Here is a 13,186-nt window from a genome sequence, read left to right on the forward strand (position 1 = left end):
CATTTAAAAAAAAGTACAGCAGCATATATACCTTGGTGAAAAAAAAAAACATGCTATTAAATGTATTAAAAATGCACTTGAAATACAAGTACGTTTATAGTATATTTGTATTATTACACTCAAGTACATTTTAAAACATTATACAAAAAACATTATAATTAATGAAAAAAGACTGAAATGCTATGGCAGAGCTATCTTTTCAATTTGTAGAACATTTCAGTTATACCTGTATTACTGAAAAGTACAGAATTTTACATCAATGAATAAATAAAAATTACAATGCAATTTTCTGAAGAAAAATAAATAAAGGGGGTTAGATGGAGGGGGTTTTGGAGGTGGACGAGGAGATGGCTGCGGGGATGATGGCAGGATGTGGCGAAGGGATGGTGATGGGAGGATGACGATGATGCCCTGGCGGCTTAGATGCTTGGCACATGGCACAGACCCAGAACATCCCAGTGCTGACAACACACGGCGGAGTCGAGGGAGCAAGGAGCCAAGATGTAGATGGTGTGGCTGCCGACATCTGGGGGCCGACCAATGGAGACAGAGCTGGTGGACCCGAAGGCACAGACGGAGGGCCAATGGAGCTAAGCGTCATCGCAGGTTCCAGAGACCTGGGCACAGCCGCAGCGACGAGCATCGTTGGTGGAGCCAGAGTAACCGAGGACTGGAGTGATGCCGGTGTGACCGAGGACCACAGTGTACTCGATGGGATAAACCCACTACAGCCAAAGAGGTGGAGGGTTGGAGCACAGCTTGCAACTGATATAAAATTAGCCAATAACAGATTTGCATTCATGATGTATTATAATTTGCATTGATATTCATTAGAATTTAGTTTACCTTTTGACAATATCCCCATCAAGCTTGACATATGAGTGTCCATTCTTATCCTCTTGTCTGTCGTCACTGTACAGCACTCTATGAGTTACATTGAACATATGATGATTAGAAGCCCAACAACAGCACTTACAGTGAGCAGAGTTCAAGTACAAGTAACTCACTGATATTATTTGATAACAAATTATTTCAATAAAGCAACCTGTGAGTATTACAGGGTATGTTGATAATTGTGGTTTATTGTAATCTAGGGTATTTCACATGAATATGTCTGTTGTGGAATTGCTAACATACACTCTCTTCACCTCTGTTGCTACGATTAAAAAATAAAATAAAATGATAAGTTAGTCATCCAAAAATAAAATAAAAAAAATTAAATAAAAGAATGAATGACTGAAAGGAAGCACAAATTAGCCAGCTGGAATGGACATATTGCTAACGTTTTTCTTCCAAGATTGACCGAATCACCCTCCATTAGGCCTGATTCAAAAATCTCTGTAACAGAAGAGACATTAAAATATACTTAGATAGAATACACTCAGATTTCAGTTTGTCTTCTATAGCAGCTGATCAGAAAAACAACAAATGTTAATATTCCACACAAACACACACACACAAAAAAACAAATGATGATTGATGACTTGTTTTCTTTTTAAGAATGACAGTACGCTGAGTACAATGTTCCTGGTCGATAATATAGTCAAAAACGTTCCCAGCCTCAGCGGTTTCAGATGTGTATGCTCTCTTATAAGCAACCCTTCTTACAATTTGATCTTTGTTCTTATCTGTAATGAGAAATATATACTAGAAAATAAAGGCGATAAGATTGTCAAGCTTGAACAATGCACCTATCAACGAACACTACCACAGTTGGGTGATCAGCTCAAGACAAAGTAATCGTATGTTCATAATAATGGTTTTTCAAAGATCATTAACCTCATTACAATGAAGCCAAATTGTTCAGGAAATCAGAAATAAATACACAACTTCATTTTGCAAATAAAAAATGTTAATGTTGTACATGTTATAAAGACTTTTTTTTGCCAATGCATGTGTCAAAAACACAACTGGTACAGACAAATAATGTTGATTAAATACAAATCTTACCTGAAGTCACAGTGAGGTTCCAAAGCCAGACACCATACACGCTTGCAGAAGCTGGTAAAAATAAGAACATAAGTAAACATAAGTAAAAATAAGAACATTTTATAATTAATTTCATAGTTCCCCCAAAACAGTTTTTCTGTCATCGCTCACCTTTAAGATGCTTCAAACCATCTAAGACTTTTGTTCATCTTCGAAAGAAAAGTGGAGATATTTGAATGAAATCTTTATGTCCCTCCGATGAAAGACGATTCACCAAAGATGTTCACGTTTCAAAAAGTTAATTGCAAAAGAAATAACATCGCCAAAGTAATCCATATGAATTGCGTGGTTTCCTCCAAGTGCTCTAAACAGACATCATCACTCTATATATTATAACGGTTTAAATCTAGACTTATATTCACATTCAAGGGACATTTGTATGAAAACATTTTACTCAAGTAAAACTACCATTACATCAGTGGCGTTCCGTCCATATAACAGTCCCTCCAGGATTTCACGATTTTTTTGTGTGATTTTTGCGATCAAAATGACTGATTTTGTGGTGGTAATTTCCATAAATGTGTGACAAATTTGCGATTTTTTTTTCTCTTTTAAATTATGATATCACATTTACCAAATTATCTCAAGTGAAGTCGCCTTTATTTATATAGTGCTTTTAACAATACAGATTGTGTCAAAGCAGCTTTACAGTATCAAATAGGAAAACAGTGTGTCAGTAGTGCAGAAGGACAATAATAAACACTCAATTTTCAGTTAAAGGTATTTCATTATTGAATTCAGTGATGTCATCATCCGGCTCAGTTCAGTTCTAATAGTATTTGTGCAATCAATTCTACGATATCACTGGAAATTAAGTGTCCCCAATAGGGCTGCACGATTAATCGCATGCGATTTTGAATCAGCTGGAGTTTATTAAACGTGCAGATTATGTATTATGTTAGATGCACAATATTCAAAAATAACAAACAAAATGCATAAAGCTGGTTTATTTTGGTCTCTTCAGTTCTGAAACTTTTGAGCTTTTAAAACAACCTTAGGACCTAACCTATGTAAACATTAACAAAGAAGTATTGTAGCTGTACATGCTTGTAAATCCAATTCATACATTTGGTATTTTGGTCTCTTAATAAATTCTGATATATTGATATATAGGCCTATATTATATATTGATATATAAACAATAGAAGGGGAAAAAATTAAATAATTAAACAACACTGCGTAGTCAGCGTTGGTATTGTATCAGACTTTACTGATCAGTGTGCACTTAAAGCACTTAACATTATATGAAATTCAAGTTCAAATGGAGTTAACAAAGTTTTTGACCAGCGAATGACGGAGATGGAGTGTCATTAGAACGGCTGTAACTGTTATCTGAGGCAGCAAGTGCATCGCAATATGCTTTCATCAACTTTTACAGGTTACATAACGTTTATTGTAGCTATATGGACGCTTAGTTTTTTCTTGTTGTTTAATACACTTGGCCAAAATCTCAAATTAAGCGCTTATGCACAGGATATTTAAAACGTACAAAAGTATATTGGCTAGACGGCAACCTACTTCTCCGCTCTTCAAGCACACAAAAACATTAGCCTTTACAGACATAGTGTTTGAGTAAAGAAAACGCTGTACTATTCAAACATCAATTATTTATTTACCCTTTCATTGCGAAAAAGCGGAGATCTGTCTCCTCCAGGCTGTGCGCGGCGCGTAAATCTGAATGGAGGCGGGTGAAGGTTTCGCTGAGAGATGATCCAATGACATTACGAGGTTTTACTGACAAGCTCTTTTTAATGCTTATCATTGGTTAAACATTTTTAAAACCCTCTGATTTAAAATAATAATAACGAATTATAATAGAGATATGAAGTTTGGATAATTTTCCACGGCACACCTGACTGGGCTAGGGTATAGCAACTGCATACTCTGCCATACGGAAACGCCGCCCCTGCTCGTGCAGTATATCGGGATTTTGCTTAGCCCGGTCCTTGGCACTGATGTGATGTGAGGAGGCAGGTGAGACAAATTTGCCGCCATTGTTTCTTGACAGACCGCTCACATACACAGACGTCATCACGTGAACAACATCCACGTAACGTAAAATAATTCAGTTAGATGATTATAATTTTATGTTATGTGAGGTCTTTTATTTATTTTTTTGCGATTATTTTGCGGTTAAATGACGAATTATGCAGGATCACAAAAAAATGCGACATTTTGTTTATTTTGCATTGCATTCAGCGATCGCGGAATCGCGAAAAACTGGAGGGACTGATATAAGCTGCGAATGCGCCGCATACCCAGGCCGTCTGAGAGAATGAGTTCACGGGCTAATGAATATAAACATGATTAACCCGGTTAAAAAAGTCACCGCTCGCCACTGCATTACATTAATGAAATTTTACTTAAGTACAAGTAAAAGTACCAGTCTAAAAACATACTCAAGTAAAAGTAAAAAGTAGCTCATTTAAAAAGTACTCTTTTACTTTTTAACAGTGGGAGGGACGCAAAAATGGGATAGGCCAAGGGTGTCAAACTCAGTTCCTGGAGGGCCACAGCCCTACACAGTATAGATATAACCCTAATTAAATACATCTGATCCAGCTAATCTAATCTAATCTAGGTTTATTTGAAAACTACATGGTATGTGTGTTGGAACTAAACTCTGCAGGGCTAAACTCTTTGACACCCCTGGGATAGGCCTATAATTCTCAAACTAGTTGTTTTTAATTAAAGGAATCAGTTATTTAGAATAATAAGACATTTGGGCTGTTACCAGGCAAATTAAATCAATAACAACAAAATTAATCTTTGCAATGCAGAGGAAACACAGAAGCTTCATCTGAAGTGGCATTTAGATGTATTTACACACTGTTTAATGCAGGACATGAATGCATTTAAACTGCAGTTACAAATGCAGAAATAATGTTTTGATATATATAAGACATAAAATGCTGAATACTCATTTGAAATTATATTTAAAAAAAAAATAATAATAAAAAAAAAAATAATAAATCAAAAGATACTTTTAATGTGAAATTAAAACCACCAGTAGGTGTCACCAAGTCACTCTTAATAAGTGAGAATGAACCGAACCGAATCATTTTAACAGTTGATTAATTCAGGAACGAAACACTGTCATTGCTCAGAGACGCAAAACAGTGCTGTGGCTGTGTTTGGGATTATTTTTGTTGTCGAAATAGAGCAAAAACAGGCAATATGGTGTCTAAAACGCACGTCTGTTAATTAAATTCTTGTTTATTGAACTGCAGTAAAAAAATAAAATAAAATCTATATGTAATTATGCTGATTTTTGGAGAAAAACGGCACTCTTCGTGTGATATTGATTTACTATATGAAATGATTCAAATATACATTTTCTGCCCCTATATCTTCAATTCCGTGATCATTTTAAATGCATTTTAACAGACTGAATCACGCAGTGAAAGAACACACTCTAAATGCACACGCGCACCAGTCTAATCTACTAAACTTCACGGCACTCTGTAGGAGTGTTTTGTTTGGTTTTTGGCTAAATACTCAGTGTTTCCCCTACCATTATTTTAGGGGGGCGGCACCCCCCAAGCCGCAAAACGTCTATTTAAATATGACTTCTGCGTGTCTCTGTGTTAATGTATGGCGCAGACGCGCGGGTTTGTTTACTCATACAGAAGCGCGCGACGCTTGCGGTGATATTAACGTCTGTCCTCTCACTAAATGAGGACATAAATACATGAACATCATCTCCAGAACTGCTCTGGGGTGCGTTTCCCGAACAACGACTTAACTCGCTGATTAACCACCAACCTACGATACATTGTTTTGGAAACGAACTAACTAGTCACGACTGTTTCCCGAACACGGTCGCATCTCCGTCGTTTGAACCACATTGGTTCAGCAACATATCAATTGGTAATGACGTCACATGCATGTGGTGGAGGAATAACTTCTGCCATTTAACTGATTAGAGATCTCTAAGATGCTGCTGTATTGCACCTACTGACTAATTTACTATTTTTTGTTCACTGTCATTTTGCTTTATTTGATGTTTGATTCATCGCAAGTTCCCTCTTACGTCACATTCTGGGGTTCCCTTAGGCATTTATGCACATGCGCACTTTTCAAAAATGGCACTTACAAAAATACATAATTAAAATGCATTTTATATTTAGATAGAATGGAAGATACAGATAGTACTGCATGTTAGCTTGCTTGTTGTGCCCAATAACATATTTATTTAAGCCCATATATCTTATTAACAAGAAACTATGCTTCTAACCACAGGTCGAGAGCTGCAGTTCCAACCACGTAAGTTTGCGACGCTGATTGCGAACGTTCATTTGAACTATGGTTTCGGGAAACACCGAATCGTTGAACTATGCTGGTAACGACGGAACTTGCGACCATAGTTGGCTAACGATGCTTTTGGGAAACGCACCCCAGAGCCGTTCAATGGCTCTGGAACCAATCAGGTTTAGTCAGTGTGTTGTTTGAATTTAAACACAAGTAAACGATAATAGTAAATTTAAAAAAAAAAAAATTAAAAAAGATAATAGATTAAAAAAAAAATTAATAATAGTTGACAAACGTTTGTACATTGTAAATGTTATAAAATGTTTTTTTCCCTCAAATATCGTACTTTTCCAAATATTAAAATGATAAATATATACATATTTAAAATATATTGCAGTAGGCCTACACATGGTTATAAGTACATTAAAAACCCACTAAAAGTGTAATCATTTTGTTATGTTCTTACAGAAAGTAGACATAAAATATACTTTAAGTAAGGGTAACATAAGTGTGTTTTCTGTAAATACACTAAAACGTCACTAAAAGTATGCTTGTGTTTAGTATATTCCTTAAAAGTGAAACTAAGAATATATTTATTAACATAGTATTTATACTATACTTTTTAGGAATGTATTAAAAGTATGCTTGTGGTTAGCATATTCATTAAAAGTGTAACTAAGCATATATTTAATACAAAAGTACTTCAAGTATACTTTTTAGAAATATATTAAAATGCAGTTCAGTATATTTTAATGCACTTCAAATAAGCAAGTTGGGAATACAAATGTATTATAAACATACTACTTGAATTTCAAGTATATTTTTAATAAATTTAATACTACGTCTTTTCCTCCTGGGGTATCACACATTAAAGATATCTTGTAAGACAGTATTATAGCCCTTAATAATAGAGCAATCCCAGAAAACATGGTAATGGTTTGTGTTACGGTTTCCACATTTTCTCCAAAATACCGAAAAATTACTACCATGGTGTGATTTCTGAGAAGGCATAATAAAATATCTTATCAAGCTTTTCCAACCAAACTCCCTCCATTTCTGTGCCTTAGAACATTTCCATTGAATTGTACAACTCTTAAAATACATACGACTTAATACGATTTTTGCTAATTTATACGAGTGAGGTTGTATGAATTCATATGAATTAGCTACCTTGTAAAATATGTACAAATTTCTGTGAGATCCGGTTGGATAAATCTGCCTTCGAAGGGCACTCCAGGGTGAAAACAATTATGGCCACCATACTGAAGGGTCATTCCTAACCATGGTGCTCAAAACTGGCCACTTCAAAGGACCCTTTGGAATAGAGGATTTTGAAGGGAAACTGTTGTACACTTCGCTCTCATGATTCTTTGCACAGGTTTAGATGTTAGTACCTCCTTAATTGGCTCTTCAAGATGATTCTGAAATGCATTCCAAAGAACAGTTTTTTTTTTGGTCCCTTCATCCCTTCGTAGCTCTCACTCAGAGTGCAAGGTATTAAGAACAGAAAGATGAGCCCCTTCCGAATGGAACAGTGTACATCTGCTACATCTGCACATCTCAACCTACACATTGTTCTGTGGTTTGACAACATTTCATGAAATAAGATGCAATGATGCATTTATGTAAAGACTTATTTGTTGTGAATATTTACTCTTGTATAAACAAACTTTAACAAGATGTCTACACTGCAAGGACAAAACTTGAACATCCTTATAATCAACAAAGCTGTCTACATTGAAAACTCTTGACATATACTCAACAGCCTATTGATTGTAACAAAAATGTAACAAAAATGTCAGACAATAATTGTATGTAGGAGAAACCTAGTGAAATCCCAACAGGCATTTCTGTGGTATATAGGGTTCTGCTATATTGAAGTTTAGAAATAATATTTCTCATATAGTATATTGAACACAATATACTAGGCATTTACAATGCCAGTAAAAGCACAGTGGAGTGAAAAGCCCCTTTGGATCTTTTTCCTCTCATTCCTATTTGCTCAGCTCTTCTGAGATTTGATTTGGGGACCTTTTCATAGTGTTCAATAGCAATGACATTATCCAAAGGTCAATACGATTAACACAAGCCTGGCTGGCGATTTGATTGCCAAAAAACAAGCATGAATTTGATCAAGGTTTATTGGGGAACTTGCAGGATAGGGGCCAGGTCTCAATCTCTCTACAAGTTTATGAAGGAGACGTTTATCTGTTATTACCCTAGGGAAGTACAAACAGCTCCCGGCGAGCAAGAGAAAGACAGCAGAGATTTTCTAACCTGATATAACACCTATCAAAGTGACTGCAGCACACACATACTCAATTGCCTCTAGGTTCGGTGTTTAAAGCAGTGAGAATGTATTAGGTAAGGAATAGTTGAAGGCGATATCTCATTGCTAAAATACTGCAGCAGATAATTGGGTGATGTGACAATGAAATTAAAACTGTTCTGGAAACAAACTACTAAATAAAACTTTACGCCATTGTTTTCTCCAAAAAGTGCATATGTTTTTAACAATATAAAAAAATAGCAAGAAATTATTTAAGAGGTCGAGAGTTGCTGTGCCATGAATGGTTAACTGTTCACTCAGTCTGCTGCAAATTTATTTGGACAGCAGCATCAATGTGCTGGCATATTCCTAATAAAATCCCATGATTTAGCCCCTTGACATTTAGGGGATCATTTTAATTGTGACATTTTTAAACAGAAAAGTGTCTGCAAGAGCCAGTAATTAACTCCAAATATAAACAAACAAATAATAAGAGAGCAATTGAATAAAATAAACATTTAATGAAATCCAGCTTACAAATAGCATGTAGTCACTGAATGGACAGGGAATCCTTCATGCATCAGGAAACAAATACAATTAAAAAACAACAGCTGCTCTCAGCAAACGGAAGTATAGTTTTTATTTCCACAGTGACAAGTGGCCACAGGCAGACTAGATGAGTCAAAGGGTCTCCACTGTCCAACTCAGTTGCAGTTTTATCAGCATATTCTTAAAACACACACATACACACGGGATTGTGATAGTCTTCTATCGAGCACAATGTTATGAATGACAAACAGCATAGAAAATAGTCTGTTGTACTTTTCTCACACACATAGTTAGGCACGAATATCTGCATAGATAAGTGTGTATACATATGCAGACATCCCAAAGACGACTAAGATATGCATCTGCTTAAATAGGCAGTGTTAAATCACTACATTGGAGGACAAATAATGTTAGAGGACATACACAAAAGAAAAAGGTGCCTACCTCCCCTGGGACCAATTACTTCCAAGCTCAGATACCACTTTAGATTCTCCACACATACACTGTCCTTTAGCTCTAAACACACACATCCACATGCACCCACAACAATCATAAATTACATAAATTATCCTTGGAAGAAAGGGATGTGAAGAACTGCACTGTACTATATCTGTACTATATACTGTACTGTATTACTGTATTATTACACTGTATTATACACTCTCTTAGCCGTCCATCGTGTTCGATGATGACACTTGCTCCAGGGATGGGATGGGATGGGGGGGGGGGAGGGGGGTTCAGCGATGTTGCCGCTGGTGCCACTTCACGTGGGCGTCGAGTCCGATCCTTGAGCCACACACTCTTCCACAGATGGAGCAAAGGAAACCAGATACCAGGGGGGTACCAGCCACCCACTGGTGTCTCTTGATGCATCTTTCGGATCTTCGGTCTTGGTTGATCTGGTGTATTTGGGAAACTGCAGTGGCACAGATGACCTGCCAAGCTGACCTGTCGAGTGCCAGAGATTCGAGCTGCATAAGGGGAATGTTTGCTCGCTTTAGGAGGTCCCTGGTGTAGTCCTTAAAACGCCGCTTTTGCCCTCTAGCAGAGTGCGTTGCGCCCATTAGTTGACTGTAGAGGACTTGGCGGGGCAGGCGGTGTTCAGGCATGCGTATGGTGTGCCCTAGCCGACGCAGATGTTTTTTGGCCACTGCTGCTTCCATGCAGATTGAGTCAGTATTGCTGAGGATGACTGTGTGAGGGATTCGATCTTCCCAGGACAAATTAAGGATCTTCTGTAGGCAGCGGATATGGAAGGCCTCTAGGTTGGTGATATGCTGGCGGTATGGAGTCCATGGCTCTGCCCCATAAAGCAGGGTAGAGAGACATACCGTGTTGTAAACAGCAACCTTAGTACTTACCTTCAGGTTACGGTTTTGAAAAACCCTGCTACGTAGGCGACCAAAAGATGATTTTAAAAAGATGACTTTATTTATCCGGGTGTGTATTTCAGTGTCAAGGGAACAACATGAGGACAAAGTGGAGCCGAGGTAGATGAAGTGGTCCACTGTTTTAAGTGGAACACCGTTTATGTGAAATCTGAGGGGTATGGGAGCGGGGGTGGAGAGATGGAACATGACCTGGGTTTTTTGAGTGTTAACCTGTAGGCCAAAAGATTGGTACAGACTGGATATTGTGTTGAGGGCATGCTGCATAGAGTCCGGGCTGTGAGCTAAGACGGCACAGTCATCAGCATACTGAAGCTCACAAATTTGGCAGGTCTTTGTCTTTGTGCGGGCCTGGAGTCCACGAATGTTAAAGAGGCTACCGTCAAGTCGGTATTCCACATGGACACCGTCATCATGCCCCATGACACGATGAAAGAGGCAGGTAATGGCAGAGAGGAAGACGTTAAAGAGCACCGGAGCCAAGACACAGCCTTGCTTCACCCCAACGTTTACCTCAAAAGACTCAGACTGGAGTTCTCCCATGAGCACTCTGGCTTGCATCCCATCATGCAGCTGCTGTAGGATGCTGAGAAACTTGGGTGGTACCCCCAGTTTAGAGAGGTTTTTCCAGAGCAGCTCCTGGTTGAAGGTGTCAAAAGCTTTGCTGAGATCGATAAAGGCTACGTAAAGGTCTTTGTGCTGTTCTCGGCTCTTCTTCAGCAGCTGCCTTAAGACAAAAACCATGACTAGCTGGGTTTCTGCTCTTGCAGCAGCGAAGGAGGTTATAAGAGTGGGAGATCCAGGGCAGGATAGGAAAGTTTTATGGGCTTCGTGCTTGGCTTTTAGGAGTGACTGTATCTCGGCAGAGTTATAGTCAAACCAGTCCTGGTTATGTGTCCTTAATTGGCCAAGCGCCTCTAAGGCTGCATTATAAATAGCCTGGCGTAACGCTGGCCAGTCAGTTGATTCTTCCCGGGATCTTGTTGAGGTTTTCAGCAAGGAGCCGTCGTAGGGTGTCTTTGGTGGTATGGCTATTCAGCGCTGTGTAGTTGAGTTTCTTATATGAGGTTGTATAATACACATACATACAGTGGGGCAAAAAAGTATTTAGTCAGCCACCAATTGTGCAAGTTCTCCCACTTAAAAAGATGAGAGAGGCCTGTAATTTGACCTAGTGAATGACCTGCAGAGAGCTGGGACCAAAGTAACAAAGGCTACCATCAGTAACACACTGCGCCGCCAGGGACTCAAATCCTGCAGTGCCAGACGTGTCCCCCTGCTTAAGCCAGTACATGTCCAGGCCCGTCTGAAGTTTGCTAGAGAGCATTTAGATGATCCAGAAGAGGATTGGGAGAATGTCATATGGTCAGATGAAACCAAAATAGAACTTTTTGGTAAAAACTCAAAGAATGCTGAGTTGCATCCAAAGAACACCATACCTACTGTGAAGCATGGGGGTGGAAACATCATGCTTTGGGGCTGTTCTTCTGCAAAGGGACCAGGACAACTGATCCGTGTAAACGAAAGAATGAATGGGGCCATGTATCGTGAGATTTTCAACTCAACTTTATTTATAGAGCACTTTCAACACCACAAGTGGAACCAAAGTGCTGAACAGAGGGTATAAAAGAGAAAAATAAAAACAAAAACATAAAACAATGCAACATATGACATACACAACTTACAAAGCATTATCAAATGCTAAAGAAAACAAATACGTTTTAAGAGCACTCTGAAAAACACCCAATGAATGACAAGTTTTTACTGACAAAGGAAGGTTATTCCAGAGCCTAGGAGCTGCAACAGAGAAAGCCCGATCACCTTTACATTTTAAGCGGGATCGCGGAACCATGAGACGCAATTGATCATTTGATCGCAGAGATCTACTGGATTGACAATGGCTGATTAAATCAGTAACATACTCAGGTGCTAGGCCATGCAGAGACTTAAAAACATACAACAACGCTTTGTATTGAATTCTGTAACGTATGGGTAACCAATGTAGTTTCATTAACACCGGAGTGATGTGCTCTCTCTTCTTAGTACCCGTTAAAAGTCTGGCAGCTGAGTTCTGAACGAGCTGCAAACGGAGAGAGAAGCCTGACTCACACCCAGATACAAAACATTACAGTAGTCCAAACGGGATGACACAAAGGCATGAACAACCTTCTCCATATCATCAAAAGAAAGGATAGATTTCAATTTAGATATTGATCTAAGATGGAAGAAACTATTCTTAACGACAGCATTGATTTGCCGGTCAAATTTAAGCTCGAGTCAAAAATGACACCAAGGTTCCTCACGCTAGACAGTTTTTCCGGAAACAACCCCAGGCAGTCATCATCCACACACCCTTTATTTCCAAATAAAATCATCTCGGTCTTATCCTCATTTAATTGGAGAAAGTTATTCGCAAGCCAGCACTTAACTTCGGCCAAACATGCATGAAGAGACTGAATAGCACTTGTATGCCTATGTTTCAATGGTAAATAAATTTGAGAATCATCTGCATACAGATGATACTGAATCCCAAATTTCTCAAAAATCGAACCTAAAGGGAGCATATAAAGGGAAAACAAAATTGGTCCCAGTATAGAGCCCTGTGGAACCCCACACACAAGAGGGCAACGGAAGAAAAATAATCCCTAAACTGACTGAAAAGTCCTATCCTTCAAATAGGAAGAGAACCATTCCAGGGCTAAACCCTGAATACCAACCTGATCCCTAAGACGATTAATGA

At 38.4% G+C, this 13,186-nt stretch overlaps 1 protein-coding gene across 1 annotated transcript; it reads right to left on the bottom strand.

The window, feature by feature from the left end:
• Nucleotides 1–313: 313 nt before the first annotated feature.
• On the bottom strand, nucleotides 314–2,106 carry LOC131543763 (uncharacterized). The gene is made up of 3 exons (XM_058781522.1): nucleotides 1,951–2,106; nucleotides 847–924; nucleotides 314–725 (listed from the first exon to the last, which is right to left on the bottom strand). The coding sequence occupies exons 1-3, from the start codon at nucleotides 2,091–2,093 to the stop codon at nucleotides 314–316; spliced, it is 633 nt and encodes a 210-aa protein (XP_058637505.1). The 5' UTR covers nucleotides 2,094–2,106.
• Nucleotides 2,107–13,186: the final 11,080 nt, after the last annotated feature.

Source organism: Onychostoma macrolepis, chromosome 01 (genome assembly GCF_012432095.1).
Source record: "Onychostoma macrolepis isolate SWU-2019 chromosome 01, ASM1243209v1, whole genome shotgun sequence".
NCBI classification, from domain to species: Eukaryota; Metazoa; Chordata; class Actinopteri; order Cypriniformes; family Cyprinidae; genus Onychostoma; species Onychostoma macrolepis.